At 37.6% G+C, this 20,042-nt stretch overlaps 1 protein-coding gene and 1 long non-coding RNA gene across 7 annotated transcripts in view; one reads left to right on the top strand and one right to left on the bottom strand.

Annotated features, from left to right (window-relative positions):
- ulk4 (unc-51 like kinase 4) overlaps positions 1 to 20,042 on the top strand; it is a 75,205-nt gene that overhangs the window by 28,843 nt on the left and 26,320 nt on the right. For 5 of the 6 annotated variants that reach the window (XM_025911793.1, XM_025911796.1, XM_025911792.1 and 2 more), the window contains 10 exons: positions 2,485 to 2,612; positions 8,109 to 8,242; positions 8,635 to 8,756; positions 9,066 to 9,122; positions 9,531 to 9,582; positions 10,112 to 10,206; positions 12,450 to 12,501; positions 13,998 to 14,187; positions 15,122 to 15,214; positions 19,786 to 19,834. In XM_025911793.1, coding sequence (XP_025767578.1) covers positions 2,485 to 2,612; positions 8,109 to 8,242; positions 8,635 to 8,756; positions 9,066 to 9,122; positions 9,531 to 9,582; positions 10,112 to 10,206; positions 12,450 to 12,501; positions 13,998 to 14,187; positions 15,122 to 15,214; positions 19,786 to 19,834 — 972 coding nt within the window. The remainder of the gene's footprint in view (positions 1 to 2,484; positions 2,613 to 8,108; positions 8,243 to 8,634; positions 8,757 to 9,065; positions 9,123 to 9,530; positions 9,583 to 10,111; positions 10,207 to 12,449; positions 12,502 to 13,997; positions 14,188 to 15,121; positions 15,215 to 19,785; positions 19,835 to 20,042) is intronic. The other variant, XM_025911795.1, reaches the window with a different exon arrangement.
- Positions 15,858 to 19,876, bottom strand: LOC112848262 (uncharacterized). Its single transcript, XR_003222287.1, has 4 exons — positions 19,750 to 19,876; positions 19,536 to 19,629; positions 18,183 to 18,416; positions 15,858 to 16,378 (listed from the first exon to the last, which is right to left on the bottom strand). It is a non-coding gene; the product is annotated as an uncharacterized LOC112848262 (long non-coding RNA).

Genomic DNA, 20,042 nt, shown 5'->3' with positions numbered 1-20,042 from the left:
CGTCTGTACAGTTAGGCATGTAAACCTATAAAAATATGATCAGCACGGTGGCGTAGTGGTTAGCACTGTTGCTTCACAGCAAGAAGGTCCTGGGTTCATCGCCACCATCTGGCTGGGGCCTTTCTGTGTGGAATTTTCATGTTTTCCCTGGGTGAATGATTTGCAAATCTCATAAAGTTATATTTTATTGAGAATAAAACAAAGAAGACTTATTAACTGTTAAATCTGAGAACGCATTACACCACAGAACAGTTTGCCTCAGTCCATTTTAAATGAGCTTTGGCTCATAGAAGGTGGCAGATCATGTTCACTACTTCTTTGCATGACAGAGATTTAACCTGCACCTGCTGATGGCCCAGTGAACTGTGGTTTCTGGAAGTGTTCCTGAGCCCATGCAGTTATTTCCATGAGAGAGAACTGTATTGGGCATGAAGAGCACCATCCAATATTGATTTTCAGCCTTGTCTCTTAGACATAGAGATTTCTTCCAATTCTCAGAAGCCTGCAGCTGATGAGCTATTCACAATTTGTGTAATTGTACAAATTGTGGAACATTTTTAGAATAATTTTCCACAATTTGTAGATCCAGTATTTTGAGTAGAGTAAAGTAGTAATTTGGCGTAAAAAATGTGAAAGCATGTTTTCTGGTGTAATGGTGTAGGGCGTATTTTTTTTTTGGCTCACTATATACACACTATATAAATCAATGCCACAAAGAATTAAAGCATTTCTGAATGTAAAAATGTGTCTAACCTAGTATTAGCATGGTGTATCTAATAAAGTATTGGGTGAGTGTATATTTTAATGTATAGCAACAAAAAAAGTGTGACTCAGAAACCTAGACACAAACAACCATCATGTTAAAATTGCTAGAACATTATTTGACAGATGATTTGGTGGTAACATCACTACAAGGAAAGGGTTGATTTTTAGTTCATGTGAGGAATGTCTCTAATTAGGGAGTTTTACACAGTGGCTGAGGGATACAAACACTCCTGGATAACTACACAACAACACCAAGAACAAACGAAACTGGCCTTCTCAGATTCTTAACGTCTTCACGATGTTTTTACCACTCTCTTTCTCTCTTCCACACAGTTCATGAACTGATGCTGAACTGTTCATGAACTAATTTGTCAGGAATGCTTATTTAATTTTTCATAAGACAGTCCATCAAGTGTGTATGTGATGTGCTAATCTTGGTAAGGCAGAGGAGCTGAAATTGATTTGAAGGTTTTAACTTGGAGTCTAGCATTGGTAATTGACTCTGAACTGAATTTATTTGCATTGAGTATTTCCAATTTAACACCAGAATACAAACTTAGTACTTCAACTCTGCTCTAATTATACAATGATATGCATTCACCCTCCTTCCCCCCACACTTTCCCTTGGCACAAGGACAGACAGACCAAGAGTTTGTTTACACAGAACTCTGTTAGTGTGTGTGTATGTGTACATGCATGTGAGTGAGTGACTGTGTGTGTGTACACTCAAGCAGAAGCGTTAATTTGTTGAGTGTGTCAGTATCTAGGCTAATTGGCTGAATGAACATGCTGTAGCCTTCTACTTCAGCAAAGCATTATGGGTTGTGGGGTGGGACTTATCAGCAAGGCGCACACTACTGGGCTTTTGAAATTAATTAACTTAGTGTGTAACTCTATAAACACACATGTATACACATGCTTTCTCATTGCTGAGACACACACACACACATTCAGTGGTGCTGGTGATTATGATAATGGTAATGAAGGCTGGTCAGTCAAAATTTTTTCCAACCAGTTACTGTAGCTGTAGGCATGCGAGTTTGTGTATGCGTGTCTAGTCTGAGCTGATTAATTTTTAACTTGTTTTACATGCATTTTCAAAAAAAAAATAAAAATTAAAGAAATGTTATTAGTTTGGATATTTTTCTCTTTTCTGTTGATTTCTGTTACTTGTGATAAGATATTAGGACAGCAAAGTCCTTTTTTCTCTTTGAACTTTAAATTTACCAGATTACTTATTATGTTACCAAATTAACATTTTTTGGGGACATTTTGGGGGGGTTTTTGGGATGGGGGGGGGGGGGGGGGCAGTTGCACACCACCAAAAATGCCAATCAACTCGAAGTATCGGTTTCACAGTGAGTCTGTTTGTGTGTCTGCCATCATGGCAGAATGTGGTCCTTTTGACATCTTCTGTAGTAGAAACTACTAAGTAATTGGTCAGCTGTTAATTTGTCTGTGTGTGTAGCTTCAGAATGAGCATTAATTGAAGAAAAAAAACAGACAAAAATTGTTGCGTTCAGCTTTTTTTTTTTCTTTACATCTTACAGAGCATCAGATCTTTTTTGGAAACCTGGTTGCAATTCATAGAATAGTAGATGTGTCCAGGACCACATTTTCCTATAATCCTACACAAACACACACACTGAAGGCAATACTAGCTATGTTGCCAGAGGATGTAATCTGTTTGAGGAATAATTTTAATTTCCTTCTTTTTAGGATTTGGTGCTGAAAGTGCTGCGTTGTCTGGAGAGTCCATCTACGATAACAAGAGCCAAAGCAATACTACTGCTTCTTCTGCTCATACAAGACAACACACACACACTGCTTTACTGCTGTCAAAACAGGTAAATAAACATACAGTACACATTCACATGCCAACAGTGCACACACGTACCAACAATATGTACACGTGTAAAAGCAGGTAATCAGAATATACATATTGTTTTATCTGACCATGTCAGCACCAGCTACAAAGTATGACGTGTGTGGTTGAATCTCATGAGTCAGGTCTTTATAAACAGCTCTATGAGCCGCATTACTAGATGAAACATGAACTGATTTGCTAATTAGAAAGTAATGTGTGTGACCTTCCCAGTAGTGGCTTTGAAAAAGACGTTAACTAGATGCAATCATGGTGCAAGTTTGAATAATAATTCAATTTTGTCAATTAAAGAATCACTGCTTTTAATGAATTGTATTGCAACACACTAATAACACATTAATCTTGTTTCGGGTAGTGAGATTGCTGTCTTAACTTACCACATTTCACTGTGCACCCTGCAACTGTCTAACTGTACTGAGATTCAGACCAGTGAAACTCATACTTAACTCCTCTCAGTCTGTCAGACCACTGGCTAATTAGTTTCTCTGGAATGTTGTTGCCAGTGTTCACACATAGGCTGAGCTGTCAGAGAACAAACAAGTAGCATTTGTGAAATCCATTTCAGGGTGGGATTGCCCTTTAATTATTTAGCTGTAGTTTTCAGTATGAGAGTGTGTTCTCATACCCAGCCTCACTACAGCTAAAACTAAATTCCCTTTTCAGTATACTTTGTGGGTTGGCAAATACAAGATTGTGTTTTGGTTTTGCAATGTAATAATGTTCACTTGGAAGAAACTATTGTATGTACAAACTATCCCAACAGTTAGTTTAACACCTATTTAAGTAGATAGGCTATGTATTGCTCCAACCAAGTTGGTTCCAATGTTATAACAGCTGGCTGACTGCACGGGTAGCAAAATGGTACGTGCTACCCGTGCACGTACCATTTGCGCGTACCAACTAACTGAATTTGTTTCAGTTTTAGAGCATTTCATGTTTTCTAGGCAATTTCATGTTTTCTAGGCAATAAACTCCACAATTTTTTATTATTTTTTTTTTGCATCTTCAAGAGACTTCAGACCACATAATAAGTTTCAGGCTGACTGACAGTTAGAAGTGATAGACCTCTCCTAAGTATACTGCCCTTCACCAGCAGATCATATCATGAATACATTTACATCATACATTTTCTAAATGCTCGATTTGCCTTTGCCTAAAAAGCCAAGATAGTCCCAAATGGATTCAGTGTGGTGGGCCAGAGGTTTGTTCCACAAAAATGCCTAACCCGTCATTGTTAACTCCCCTGGTGTTATCTTCATTTTACCTTTTTCATCCACTCCACTTCTCTCCAGATGTGCTGAAACTCCCAGCAAAATGCAGTATAGACTGTATAAGCACATAAAGTGCACATAAATCAGGCACGTTTGCTAATGTATTCTGTTTTTCCTCTTTGTTTGCTGCAGGGGAAAAACTGCATGTAATACTTAACTGTTACTCAACTCATTCAACTCATGAAAATTTTAAGTCAACAAATCTTACCATTCATGCTTTCAAGGAGGGATTTTTTTTAGTTATCTATGTAAGATTTTCTTTATGGAGCACAGAAACTGTGGGAATTACATTACAAATGTATTTACCCTGTGCCTCAAATTTATGATGCTTTATGTTATTGGAACTGGAAATTGATTATTAACTGATCACCTTGTGTTTAATAACACAATGTGCCACAACAGGCTATGATACCCACGTGGCCATTAATCATTAATTTTCTTTCCCCATTAAGTTAAGTTATGGATTTCCTTTTTGTGCTCTATGGTCATTTTCTTGTTGCTTCATCTAACCCCTCCTAACCAGTAGTTGATGGATTGCTGCCCTGAACTGCTCCTGTAAACTTTTTGGTACAATTTTCAGCGTATTGTTCCCTCAGTGATTGCAAAGTATCCAGGCCAATCAACAATGCTCCCTCCATCATGCTTCACAGCTGTAGTTTTTCTCTGCAGTGTGCTTCTTCCTCTGATCTAATAATGAAAACCACATGCAGCTTGTTTGTCTTATTGTAGACTCAGGAACACTCAGATTTTTAGTAGTGCTTTTGCAACCTTTTTCAGCTTTGTACATCTGTATAGTTCTTCTGAGGTCATGTAAAAATTGCCCACACCAACCATTTGTTATTGAAAAGAGTAGACTTTGCAAGGTAATCATATGTATGCCTATTTATATGGAGGAGTACCTCTTTGCATCCTATTTCATCAATTTATTCAAGCTTTTGAAATTTGTGTTTGTCTGTGGTTTTGACTTGACTGAAGGTCGGACCATATTTTGTGAGTAATAAATGTAGAAAAAATAAGCATATTATTAAATATTTAATGTAGTTTTGTTATTTTACCCTGTTACACAAATAAAGCTGAAAATAGTGTGTTATACTACACTCATATATACCTCAATGATTTGGTTTTTGATCAAAACTTTGGCTATAATTGACATAGTTTGAGCAAAAAATGATGAGTTGGATGTGAGGAATAAAAGTTTTGGAATTGGATCTGGTGTAGTGTGAGGAAATCCTGGAAAGCAAAATATAAAATTTCCCTCAGGGTGGAAAATAAAGCAGCATTTCCTTCTAAAACAGTATATCTGGTTAAATATGTTGTTTTCCATTTTTAAATTGGCAGTAGCATGTCTTTCAATGCATTCCATTTTTTATTGGCTTTTAGGCCTAAATGTTCCAGCACTTTGGATTCTGCTATATTAATTGCCTTAACACAGTAGCAACTCAAGTATAAACATCTATATACTTGAGGATATAGTCTGTGTCCTCTGAAAATAATCAGGAACAGAAAATGTAAACGAAGAACCATGGTTACTTAGGATTGTTTCAGTTTGATCATTCACTCTGACATAAAGACATAGAGCCAGAACATCAATTGCAACTCTGAACACAGCTTACAAATGGGATTTTACCTCTTGATTTCTCTTCAGGTTTTTCCCTCTGCCTGTCTTCTTTCTCTCCCTTCCAGTGTCCCCACACACACATGCACACTTACACTCTTTATTTCTTTTCTCACACTTGCTCTTCCTCTCTTAGCTGAGTTAGAGCTGTCAGAGTTGACCTGTCTGTCTCTCTCCCACTGAGCACTCTGCATGATTCAACCGTATACAGAGACACATCTTTTACCCAGTCCTATTCTTTCCCAGGCACGTTGTGTTTAATTAGCTCCTCAGTAGCATGAAAATTGCTTCTGTTTTTGTTTTGTTTTTTTGGTCTCTGAGATAAAATTGCATGGGTCTTACTGAGAAAGTGTCAAGATTGTCATTGAGAGTGGAAAGTGATGGCTTTCAGCAGTGGAGACACATATGTACACAATGCTGGGTCAGTTGTGTGTGTGTCTGTGTGTGTGTGTGTGTGTGTGTGTGTGTGTGTGTGTGTGTGTGTGTGTGTGTGTGTGCGTGTGTGTGTGTGTGTGTGCGCGTGTGTGTACTTTGTGAGTCTCCCACAGCGACTGACAGTGAGGTGGTAGGTTTGTGTCTCTTTATGAAGCAATCTGGAAAATGGCTGCAAGAAAAGGTTGCAAGTTGGTTGATCCACTACTTTGATCCAGCCGAAATACCTCAGAAACTACTTTACAGTAGGTCCAAATCCTCTCATGGGATGCAAGATGAAAATATGCCTAGGCTGTGTTCCTGATTTTATTTTAGTTTCAGTCACAAACCTTCATGATTGCATCAGGGATCGCCTCTGAGCCCGTTCTTGTTTGCAGTGTGATGGACAGATTGTCAGATGAGATCAGGCAGGAGTCTCCATGGACTATGATGTCTACAGATGGCATTGTAATCTGTAGTGAGAGTAGGGAGCAGCTGGAAGAGAGCCTGGAGAGGTGGAGGTATGGTCTGGAGAAAAAAAATTAAAGTCAGTAGAAACAAGACAGAATACATGTGTGTGAATGAGAGTGAAACAGATGAAAAGGTAAAATTGCAAGAAATAGAGATGGCAAAGGTAGATGAGTTTAAATACCTGTGTTCAACCACCCAAAGGACAATGCACAAGAGAGGTGAAGAAGACAGTGATGGGACGTTGTAGTGTGTGGAGACGATTGTCAGTGGTCATTTGTGAAAATCAGAGACCAGCAAGAGTGAAAGGGACGGGTTACAAAGTGGTAGTGAGACCTGCTATCATGCATGGTATGGAGATGGTGGTACTGGCAAAAAGACAGGAGGCAGAGTTGAAGATGTAAAAAATTTTATTGGGAGTGACCACAATGGACAAAGTCAAAATTAGTTTATCAGAGGGCCAGCTCATGTGGAGCACTTTGGAGAAAAAGTTAGAGAATTGAGGATGAGATGAGGAAGGACCTCAGAGAGAAATTGATGGGTGTAGTAAAGGAGGATGTGCAGATGGTTGGTGCAACAGTGGAAGATGCTAGGAATAGGGTGAGATGGAGGCAGATGACCCCTTATTTCTTCTTTACTGTGCATCACCATGCCCAGTTCTACATTATTATTGATCAATTTGAGACTTAAAAATGCTATTGACACTGTGCTGGTATTAATGATTTAGTTTTGTACAACAAGAATAACCCTGCACAGATGAAATATTATATCGATTTTTAATGACATTACTGTAAAAAATTCAGTTAAAACAAAATTAGAATAATGATATAAAAATAGAATTGCATTAACATGCCTGCTTCTTTCAGAGACTTAACTTTGGTCCGTACCAACCAGGCTAAAATATTTGATTGTCAGCGATGATTACTAAGATCATGGAACACTTGTTCTTTAGAATCATTAGGCAGGCTTGTGATTAAACTGTGAATAAATAATTAAACTTAATAGGTAATCTGAAGGTCTTTCTCTGTTGCCAGGCTCAAGTTCGCAATGCTTTGCACTAAACAAAAATCATGTAACAATAAATGAAGTAAATACTCTCAAGAAATGCACTGGACAACAGGTTAACAGTTACTATTTCTTGTTCTATAAAGTTGTAAACTGTGGAATGTCATCTTTTATGGAACAACATGAGAAAAAATGCAGAATTTGTAATCCACCGATCTCCCTGCACCATTGCCACTCTAAAGCTTTGAACCCCTCTGAATTTCTCTATTTATTTTCTGTGTTTATTTTGTGTGTGTGTGTGTGTGTGTGTGTTTGTGTGTGATGATATACATAAGCATGTGTTTATGTGCTAGTAATGAATATGAGTTAGTGGTGGTAACCTTCTCTCCCTGCTCAGAATTTGTGAAGAGAAAATTATTGATTCCTGTTCAGTACACAGACTCTGATGAGAATAAATATGTTCTTAAACTGTGTGTGTCATGGACTTCTTGCCCCCTTATTTTGTACCCTATCAAAATTTTACTGCTCTGCATTGATTATCATGTTCTTGTTAATGGGTCTGTCTCACTTAATCATGCTGCTGAACAGTTAACAATGTATGAAGCAGACAAAAGACCGGCAACCATTAAACGCACTAGATGTATCTGCAATGTTACATAGAGGGCTGAAAATATCTCTTTCTGTCTAGACTTGTGATATACCTGGAGAGAGACCTCCGCAAAGCCACTCCTCTCAGAGAGAATCCCAGCCAATCAGGATACTTGTCTCAGTGTCTCGATTTACTGATTGCATATCTGAGCAGCACCGCACCAGTGATTATGGGTACACACAAATACACACACTGCTGTATGATTATCCATCTGCCATTTGTGTTTTTACCTCCATATGTACAGAAAGTTGTAAATCAGTTTATTTGACATTTTGATTTCCATTACTAAATCTGAGAGTTTTTTGTTTTGTTTTTTTAATCTGAAATCTACAAAACCCTTCGTTCATTGTCAGGTTACTATGGAAACCTGATTTGTTTCTTGTTCTTGTGCTAGAAGAAAAAATGTGATACTTAGGAAAAATAGACACATGTATTTGTAGGGTTTAAGACTCCACAGAAATTTGCCAGTATATAATATATAGTATATCTTAATGAGGGTAGATCATAGCCACCTTCTTAAATTCCTTCTCATCTGTTTCTGCGACTCCTTGTCTCCTTTCTTTAGAGGATGTCCTGTGTGCCCTCAGAGGTGTGATTGGGAGAAGACACCCAACTACTCCTCAGAGTAAACAACTCAAACAAACTTTGCCTACTTTGTCCATAGTGCTGGACCTTGTTTCATCTCAGGTAACGTGGAGCAAAATTACTTCTCACTGTTTGGTTTTGAAAGCTTTAGCTGTTTCTTACATACATTTTCTCATAAATGCCAAACAGCAGTCCTTATTTTTGAACACAGAGTTCCCATTTATTTAGTACATGGCACTAAAACAAAAGCGAGGAGGCTTTCCAAAATAGTCACATAAAATAAACCATAAAAACGAGGCAGACCTAAATCATCACCTCCCTCCTTACTTATTTTTGTTGTATTTTCTCTCAGTTGTCATCTGATCACATTATCTTGACTTAGCTGTGTAAAATGTGTCTGTCTCCTCACAGGTCTTTAGATCTCACATTGTAACAGGACAGTTTCTGGCTCAAATTGGATTGCTGTTGGTAAGTGTTTGGTAACCAGTCATATGTTGACACATTATCTGTCTCCACATGCTAAAGGCAAATAATAAAACTAACAGATAGGGTGAACTAGGATATTTGTAATTTCAAATATTCAAGTGAAGTGAAGTTTTTAGTTGATCACATTTTGTCACTCTAACATGGAGACATGTTGATTATATATATTTTTTCAAATATAGAATAAATGAAATTAACCTTAATTATTTTAAAGCCAGCAGTGTCGTTTCAGTTTTACAAATTGCACAGACTGGTGGTGCCTTTCTTACTGTCAGTATTGAAATTCTTAAAACATCTCTGACATACACACAGCTAACTTTTATAAGGAAAACTTTGAATTTTTGACAGTTTCAAAGCAAAACTCACATCAAGTTTTTAAATATCTCCTGACAGAACTTCATTGCCTCAGTAGAGTCCAATGAAACAAATCTGGCTAGTGCTATGGGTGAGTATCTTTACAGGTATGAATACTTTATCACTGGATATCAACCCCTGCCATATCTGCAGTAGTATTCCCTTTTCACATGATTAGTCTGTGATACTGTGATTCTACAGAGCTTCATGTACTGCATTGTTTGTTAAAGTTGCACAGTGTGTTTGGTTAACTTGCCAGGTTAAAGAAAGGATAAAAGAAATAAATAACTTAGTTAAAATGATTTTTATAAATTCGAGCTTATCTCACAAGTCAATATTGAATCGTAAGAATATGACATGGAGAAGGTAAGGAGAGAGACAGATACAGCACTTGAAGACAGTTATGACACTGAATTACAAATACCTGCCAACAAGGCAAGCTGCGGTGTGGGCTCAGCCACTCTTCAACCACCCGAATCAAGTGCTGATAACATGCTCAAAGGCCATGTTATCAGCAAATCACGAACAGAATATATGTCTGTCCTTAAAAGGTATTCAGTTACGGGTCAGTTTTTATTGAGAACATGAGTATTTGTATTATTATGTTTGATCTTCTTTAGGTACAGCAATATGTGAAGATTTAATTAGAACATCTCTGTCCATTGTGGAAGTACTGAGCCAGCACCATGCACTAATCAGTCCACATCATAGTGATGTAAGTATATCCCATTACTCTATATCCCATTAAATGAATGGTTGAGTGAGCATTTGTTGTAGGTTTTTGACTGGCTACCTGTCTGACTGACTGGCTGTCTGCTGATAGTTTAGTACACCAATATAGGACAGGTATCTTGTGATATTCAACAAATGTCAGTGCATTTCCTCTGACGGGACTTTGGAGACAACCTGTCATCATCCTGTTATTCTGTTATTTTTCTGCAACTGTCAGATTTTCAGCATCGATTTTTCCCCTTTTCTCATTTAGAAAAAAACATAATATGCAAGTTGCTTTGCTAGGATAGAATGAATTTCTGCAGACTTTGTCAATAATATGAATTGGCCTGTGGTATTGTGTTTACTGTGTGTCTTCCAGTCTACTAAACTTGTCTATTAGTGATCAGAGGACAGAGGGTTAGCATGTGGACTATTAGGAGAGACACTAATCAACTATTGAACCGACAGACCTTCATCAGATCTGTGTGTGTGTGTGTGTGTGTGTGTGTGAGAGAGAAAGAGAGAGAGAGATGTGGATGGGATGGGACAATGAGATTGTGTTTAATGACTATTGACGTATGGAAGTGGAGAGCAGCAGGAAGCTGACAGGATGGAGGGAGAGAGAAAAGAATAGACTTGAGGAACAGGGGAAAGGAGCAAAAAGCAAGGTTGTGGATACTGATAGTCAATAACACAGGAAGACACTTTAATTACCCACAGCCAACTCAGATTAGCTTTAATTGTCCTCTGGACAAGGACACACACTCATGTTTGACTTAGTTTACGTTTCTGAATTCTTGTCACAGTTTGAATAAAGAGTAAAGTTTGCAGTTAGTTTTGCCTCCACAACTGCTCTTTTGTTAAAACAGATTTTATGTGATGTGGAAAATGGCATTTTAAATTGCTGTGCAGACCTTTAAAAAACTCTAATACCATAACTGAATACTGTTTGAAAATACTTTGTCAATGGGAATGATGTTTTGCCTTGAATGTGCATTTGAAAGATCACTTCATTACTTTTTGGGTTTATTAGTATATTTAAAAATTAATAGAAAAATAGTTTTCACTAAAAGACTGCAACATAACTTTTAAATACACTGTAAATAGCCACACAACACACAGCAGTACAGTACACAGCAGTTAGTAACGATCAGGTACGATTGTTGTTGAAACCAGCTGTTGTTTTATAATAAGGTAAGTTCTTAAAAAAGTTAACTCAACACTGATTTTTTTAGTCATGTTCAAATGCAAATTAGACACTTTAATTACTTTGGATATTTATATTATACAACAAATTAATCTTTAGTTATTGTTGGAGTGCTGAGATTTCTTTTCTGTACCGCTATGAAAGCAGCTAGGAGAAAGACAGGAAAACGGACAAATGTGAAGAAGAAAGGCTTTCATAAATACGACGGACGCACTGCCCATAGTTACAGAGTTCAGAGAGAACACACCCAGATCTGCACGTCTCAACACACACACACACACACACACACACGGCTCCATGCAGTCTTTTGATGGCTGTGATAGTAATACACCAACCATTAAGTGGTGGACAACATCCTTTGTAGTTTTTTTTCTTCTGGCTTTCAATGTAATGACCTCACACATCCTCACTCAGCATTAGTGGTGTTTCTATGGTAATATTAGTAATCATGCAAATTCATGCAATACAGATTCATACCTAAATAAGAGCTTTGACAGTTGTGAAACTACGCGTGCGTGTCTGTGTGTTTGTTTGTTTGATCAAAGAAACCATTCAGCAGTGCATTTCCATAGTAATTTGATCCTCTGTGACAGTGGCCTGTGGTTGATGCTCACAGAATTAATATAGTGCAGCGTCTCCTGTTCAGTTTTATCTAAAAATATAGACTCTGCTTTTAGAGATGTTGTACAGAATATTAACTCTATAGCTGTTTAGAGGAAGACCATGATTATGTTTATAAATACCCTCATTTGCCTTAAATTAGAATATATGGGACATTACTGAACTAATATTTACACCTTGTTCTTAAAAGCCTTCAGCACAGGAGTGGATTTTTATTTCACTTCAGTGTTTTAACCTGAGTTGTTTCACATCCATGACATCATTTGTAGCTGACCTTGTGAAACACTAGATTATAACAGATTTTTCTAGCTTGTTACAGTTTTAATACTAAAACCAATTTGCTTCTTTGGTGACCAGGATCAAATACAGTATCTGATGTATAACATTTTTTGTTTGTTTGTTAATGTCTCTTGAAGGTCGTGGATGCCATCCTGCCTCCTCTGACAACAATGGCTTTCAGCAAAAATGGTATGAATGGTGGGGTCAGTTTTTTGACTAGAGGAAAGAGAGTGTGAGGGAGAGAAGATGGGGGAAGAATTGTTAATGTCAGAGTGAGAGAGGAAGAAATGGCAAATGGGGAAAGAGGCAGAGCGGGTTCAGAAGCCTGATGGCTGGGGACCTTTAGTGCCTGTCACAGGCAGTGATTTTCTTCTTGTTTCCTGTTTGTTAGGGTTCTAATAATTCTCCAAAGACATGGCTCATTTTGTTACTCGGTTTTTCTTTAAAGTAAAAGAGAGAGAATGTAGATAGATAGATCATTTGATGTGTCTGTACAATATAAAGCGCCTTGAGGCGACTTTTGTTGTGATTTGGCGCTATATAAATTAAATTGAATTGAATTGAATTGAATTGAATGATTGTATCGCAAGTAAAAAGTTCACTACTTACCTAAACAATCTGTAAATATTGCAGCATTTAACAAACTAGCATACTGCCAGCTCCACACTGATATTGCGATACAGGTAGATAAAACTGCAATACAGCATTGCTTATGTTTGTACCACAACTGGGCGAAATGCCAAAAAGTAATCTTAAAAAAAAATATAGGTATCTGCATTTATTAATTACCATATCACTAATACAATAATAACAGCTTCTTTTTGGTTTTGGAACCTGAATGAGTCATTACAGTGTTGACTTTATGGGTCAGTATGCAAAAGAGCCAGCTGTCAGGGTAAAAGGATGTTTAGCCAAAGGATTGTTAGCCATTATTATGGTGGTACTGCATGATCTAATTTCAGCCAAACCTTATCTGTCAGACACACGGCCTTCCATTTGACTTAATACTTTCGTATGATAAAATACTTTAGTATACAGAGGAGTTCGCGGTCCACCCAATGATTGCAGGGTGCCCAAGTCCTATTGCTGCAAAACTGAGGCCTATAGAATCAGAGATTTAGGTGTTAGATTTTTCCTTAGACTATGTTCATTCTTTAATCCTTAATCTAAAGTTTTGTGACATCCTAAAGTTTCAAATGCCATTCAGCAAGTTCTTTCAGAATGTTTATGTTTATGTGTCTTTATGTTTGTGTTTATGCATATTATTGTCACCCCAGAACCCATTGTCCCCTTTCATTTATGGAAGTAAATCATGTGAAATATACTTGTCCAACTAAGACTACCCCAACCCCCAACACACACTAATCTAATCTAATTGACATAATACTTTCCCTAGCTGCTTACTCTAACCATCAAAAATGAATGCCTAACCCTAACCCTTAGCCTACACCTAACCATAACATAATTTTAACCCTGACACTAAAACCACATTTTGAGTCTCAAAAATGCCTTCAAACTTGTGGAGACTTGGATTTTGTCCCCATAAGGGCTGTTGGTCTCCACAAGTATAGTAAACTTGCAATTTTTGGTCCCCACAAAGATATGTAAACATGGTACTCACACACAGTATTCTAAACACTTGCTCCTAATAATACTCTCTCTTCCTGTCTTTGTGTGTGGTGCAGTGGAGTGGTCTGTGTTTGTTTTGAGGGTGTTGTCTGAACTCAGTCTAATCCTGCTGGTCCAAGATGGTGTTGATACTGAGTTAAAAGAGGAAAGGACAGAGGAAAATAAAGAGAGAAGTGAGAAGGAAGGAAAGGCGGCAGAGGAAAGAGGGGATGGACTCTCGTGTATCACTGAATCTCTCCTTTCAAGGTTGGTCTGGTTTATTCTAAGTGCAGCTTCAGTGTTTCTAGATTCCTCCTGTATTTGCTGTCTCTATAGGAACAGATACATTTTACTTTCCCCTTGAATGACATTTTTAAAATCACTACAGCTTAACCAAAATAATGACATACTGTCAGTTTAAATGATAGATATAATATAATATGTAATATACAATACTAAAGTAATTTCTACCCACTCTTTTGTGCTAGAGTGTTTAGGTTCACATTAAAGCAAAGTTTCCCTTGACTGTTTTACAACCAAGACTATAAGTCTGACCTAATCCTTACCTGACACAGGTAATTTACATAAACATAATATTATAACCAAAAGAGCTTCATTAGTGATGCTGCCAGGTTAAAGACAGTTCAGTTGCAACAAATGATTTCAGAGTTGATCTTTAAAAAGTCTGTGAGACTGTAGTATAGAAGTCCAACAATGGAAAATTGTTGTAATGGGATTTTTTTGAAGATGTATATCAAATATAAATGATATGTTGTGGATTTGTTGATATCGAACCTCTTTATAATATGTTGTAGTTTGTAAAATGCTTCTACAATTACAGATTGTTCAATCTATGAAAAGGGGACAATGCATTTTACACAAGTCAAAAAATAGCTACACAGTACAAAAAAGATGCTTGTATGATAGCCTCACAGGTTACCCCTCGTTCACTTTTATTTCTACCAATATCTTTCCTCCTCACAGTTACTCCTTTCTTCCTCCCAGTTTCTCCCCTAGCTGCTTCTCTCTACGTTCTTTTCTCTCCTTCTCCTATTATAAGTCTAGTTCTCCCCTCCCCCTCTTCTTCACCCCTCTCTCCAGATCTGTTCTAGTTTACTCTCTCTTACTAATGATCAGAACAGTGCATTAATTATTAAGACTTCGAAAGCCAAATGTTGTACTCAGACATGTTTATGTCTAGGTACGAGACTCTTCTACGAGCACCAGAGCCTATACCCCTCCATGCACTCAAACTGCTGGTATCAATGACTGAACACAACGGTCAGGCCTGCAGGTAATGTGAACACATTAGCCACACACACAATTAATCACAGACATCAAAGACTGTTGAAGCATTGTGACATTGCTATATTAACTTTACTAGTAATCTTTATTAGCTTAATGTTGTTTACTGGTAATATATTAAAGAAAGTATTACAAAATACTCCTACCATCCATTTAAATCCATTTTTCTGCTTCTCTATTTTTTTTCCAAAATGCAGAATAGGTAGCACGCAAGTATTTCGCAGTCCTAGCAGGTTCAGATACAAATATACACAGGCGCATTTTAGGCACTCTGTAATGTTTTAATGCCAAGGCCATTCATTCCCAATTCAGCACTGTGAATCATTCACACACACACGCACACACAGTCTTAAACACACACAAGCACACTCCTCCTTATTATAAGCAGTAATTTATTTGCCAACTCCAGTACACAGATATACACAAATGGTTATTTGCTTGTTGTAGGTGATGCACATTCAGAGCTAATAGCAACAAAACCTTCACAGCTCCAGCACTGCTGGTGATCTGTATTCAATGAGACCCTTTGAGCACCCTTAAAGGCGGTGTTTTCTACATTAGTAATCAGTTTAGTGGCAGGCATAAGGTGCTGTATCAGCTGAGATGTGTAAAGACTTGACATGTTGTGCTGATATACCTTGGCACACTAGCTAGTCCAGAGAAGCTTTGCTTAAAAATGCGCCGCACGCTCTTTAAATATACGACACTAAGACAAAATTATTGCTGGTGTTGAAGTGAGATTCACTACTGCATAATGTGGAAGTAATTCACTATGCAGGAATTTAAAAAACATCTCTTAAAAAAGCAGTCATCTGACACCCAAATAAAAAGTGGTAATGATGTGTTACTGTTGCACAGGAAATTTGCTGATTCCTTGTCTAGCCATGAGATGACTCACTTGTGTGTGCGTGTGTGTGTGTGTGTGTGTGTGTGTGTGTACACATGTGTGTGCACGATGATGTATGTGTGTTTGATAGATGTGCTTTGACAGCAGCTGTCAGTAAGTCTTGATTCTCTGGTCATCTGTCTTCTCTTCTCAGCTGTTGGCAGGGATAGAAAGTGTGGGTGAAAAGAGAGGAGGCAGAAAGATTGAGGAAGGGAAGTGGATAAAGGTGCCAGAAAAAGGATAGGAGGAGGAACTAGGAAGGAGAAACTTGGGAGAAAAGAAAATGTTGATGAGGCCAGAAGGATTGAGAATAAAGGAGAAGTGTTAATTCGTTAGAAAGTATAATTAGATGTGTGTCACCTGGCTCAGAAGATAACTGGAGGAAAGAGCAGGAGAAAACTGTAAAACTGTGTGCAGTTTACACTATGAGATACACATTTCAGCTCAGGAACACTATGTTGTAAACTGTAGTTGTTACTTCAACAATACTCTCAATATTTTTAGATTTAGTTGACTCTGTGTAAGGCACTCTATTTTAGCTCTTGAAATGCAGTCATTCATATTGGTGGAACACAAATTGGACATGGACATGTACCTGGTCAAATGCTGCAGCTGATCCAGAGATTTACGTTTAATCCTTCATCTTTAATCACTAAGTATTAATTTGGAACAATGATTAAACCTCTGTTTTGTGGTTCCCTCATTTCCGTCCCAGCTTCTTTCCACATTTTATCTTCTCCAGCAATAATAGTTCAGCAAATCTCTAATCACTGTTATGCCAGTCTCCTTCCATCTCTATCCATCCCATCCTCTTCTACTCCTAGAGTTTAAAGTTCGTCCTCACAGCCGAGTATGCCCCTACTTCTCTTATCAGTAATATTACCCCATTTCGTCTCCATCCTTCTCTTCCACCACCTCTCCTCATCCCCCTTTTTCCTAGACACAAGTAGAGTGACGTGAACTTTTCAAATTGGTGTCAGGACTCTTTCCTCTACATCTGTTTTCGCGCGCACTCTTTTCCTTTGACATTATTAACAACATTTTACATTTTTTTTCTCTGCCTCCCTCGCTCTCATTCTCTCACCATCTCTAATTTATTAACATTAGTCCACATTTTTCTTTTTCTCTGTGCCCTTTCTCCACAACTTTCCCTCCATCACTGCGGTTATACAATCAGAAATTAAATTGCCTGGGTCTTGGTTAGATAAGTGTGGCTATGAAGCCAGCCGAGCAGTAATTAGATGGTAAATTGGGGACATTAACGTTGGGAAGGCAGCCTGCTGTCTCTCTCTCCATTATCACAGTCCAGACACACCTTCAAACAACTACATTTACTATGACCTTTAGCCGGAGAACCTCATGCTGTGTGGTTACATATGTGTTTGCCCATGGATTTTCAATTTCCTTACAGCCATCTTTTCAGCATGCCTGTATGCCACATGTGTTGATGTGCTATTTTCACGCATACCTATCAACCAAGTAAAGAGGTAGTATTTGTCATAGTTTAACACTTATAGTTTTTATTTCTATAAGATTTTATATTTAAACAACTCATGTTTTCTGCCTGTTTTTTTTTTCTTTTAATATGGACTCATAGACTCAGTCTATGAGTCTAAATCCATTATATCAAATTGCAGTAGATAATTGGACACCAACATCTCTCTGTTCCAAAGTAAAGTGGATTCATTAACTGTTAACACAAAAGTGGTCATTTTCTCAGGCTAAAAGGCTGTAATTGCCTGTAACAGCTTGTTTTACTGGTCTTACTCTCCACTGTAAATAAATGAAAAAAAAGTCTTTTTTTTTTTTAGGTAGTTATTAGAAAAACGTGTAATTTTTCTCTCTAGGCAAGTACTAATGCATTATGATATCAGATAATTTGTCAGTGCTGTTAATTATAATCCCCTGACTGTAGCTATCTACTTCGTTGTATTTATCATCTCTTTATGTGCAACGAGGTTTCATTTTGAATTTTTGTTAGCTTTACAAAGCTGTGCAGCTGACATGAAGTATCTAAAACTAGAGTAGAGCCGAGGTTAATCAGCGCATACTGTGGTATTTATTGCATTACCTCTAATAAAACAGCTGTTGAGTGAATGTGTGATGTGATGATGATGCAGTGCAGCGTAGTCTCGTCTGTGTTTTCCTATTATAGGTTGTCTGTTGAACCCTGTTCATTGTATGCTGTTGTCCTGATGAATGGCTGGTAGTTTAAAGGTGGTCCAGTTTATCATGTTGTGCTGGCCTGGCCTGTCCTCTCATCTCTGAGCCTGTCACCTCTCTAATAGGAGGCCATCCATCACATCTACAAGCAAACAATCAGACCCAAACAATAACAAATGCACACACACACACCCACACACACACACACACTCTTTAACACATTTCTAAAAGGTTGAACTGTACATTAAAATACATCACCATGGCAGGTAAAGAGAACCTATAACAGTAATTCATTACGTTTCTTAAATTCACATTTCTACAAGCTTCCTGCACCTGTAGTCAGTGATTGTTTTCAGTAAAGAGTATGAAGATTGAGTGACTGCAACTAAAGCTAATGTTACACTGTGCTTATACTTTTGTGGTGCAGAATAGTAAATGCTTTGTTCTGGCCCTTGGTTACAAGGTAGGTGAGAGGACTTCAGTATCTGATGGAACAATGAGATGATCATTTGGTATTCTTTGCTGTTCAGATGTTCTTTTTACTCAGTCATCTGACTTTTTTTTTTGTTTTAATGAAAAAGCCTCCAAGTTAATGAGCCATTGTTTTCAGTTTCTAGAAGCATCACACCAATAAAATGCTGTCCCATATTTGTAATGAAGTGGAACATTTTGTTTGCTAATTTTAAAAAAGGGCCAATTTTTTAAGTGTAAATCCACATTTCCATAGGTTGAACGATCCTGCTGGAAAACCTATAAATCATAGTTAGAACGAGGACAGATTTTTAAATCAGTGGGCTGGCTTTGTTACCGTCAGAATATCAACACCTGTCTGATTTTTGCTAGCTTTATTCACATTACTGCCTGAATGCTTTCTTGCTTACTAATTCACAGAGACCCATAAACAAAATGTGTGTGCATATATGTAGACACTCCACCCACTCAGTAACTGATTGTGGTTTAAAGAACATCAATCAAGAAGTAGACAGAATGTCATTGTTAATATAAACATCCATCTCCCTCCCTCCATCTTTCTTCTACTGTCTCTCTTGCCTTTTCCCCCCAAGCTTTTCAGTGTGGATTTATCCACATTACTCCTTTTTATTTTCCACTTTCCTCTCATTCGTTTGTTCCTCCTCCACCTCACCCCTCTTCTCTAATCTTCCCTCTTTTTTCTCCACTTTGCAAAATGTAATCTTTTCTAACCTTATCTTGTTTTAAACTCTCATCCCCTTTTTCCATGTCCTTCCCTCTTGTCTCTCACCTGCTTTTACTTCATCTGCTCGCATCGCTTCTTCTCTTTTTCTTCTCACAATTCCACTGGTACTAGACAGAAGTCATTGTACCAGAACTCCACCCTTAATGAAGATGAAATAGCCAATTTTATCTGCTTGTGTGTGAGTGTGTGCAAATAGCATGCCTGAACAGCACATTGAAAACATTAAATTAATTCCTTGCCCTTATTTTTCTGCTGCTACCTAAAGTGTATTTTCTCTTTTTCTTCTCCTTTTCAGGTTGATCAAACGTAGTAGGATCCTACCAATGGTCTTTCAGCTCATTATGGTAAGAAACCAGTGATGTTTCATCATTTAGTTTTCAAGCCAGTATCTAAATCACTTGACTAGTCAAACTGGTCAGTAAGTTCAGTGCAGTTTTAAAATAAGCCCATCAAAGTTTGTATTATTGTAGCATTTCTATTCTGTTTATATTCAGTCTATTATGTCTGTTTCCTTCTTTTTGTTCTCTCCTTCCATCTAACCCTCAAATATTT

The sequence above is a fragment of the Oreochromis niloticus genome, linkage group LG11 (assembly GCF_001858045.2).
Source record: "Oreochromis niloticus isolate F11D_XX linkage group LG11, O_niloticus_UMD_NMBU, whole genome shotgun sequence".
Classification (NCBI taxonomy): Eukaryota; Metazoa; Chordata; class Actinopteri; order Cichliformes; family Cichlidae; genus Oreochromis; species Oreochromis niloticus.
Note: the sequence above shows the minus strand (reverse complement) of the source record. Positions and strands in the feature narration are given on the sequence as shown.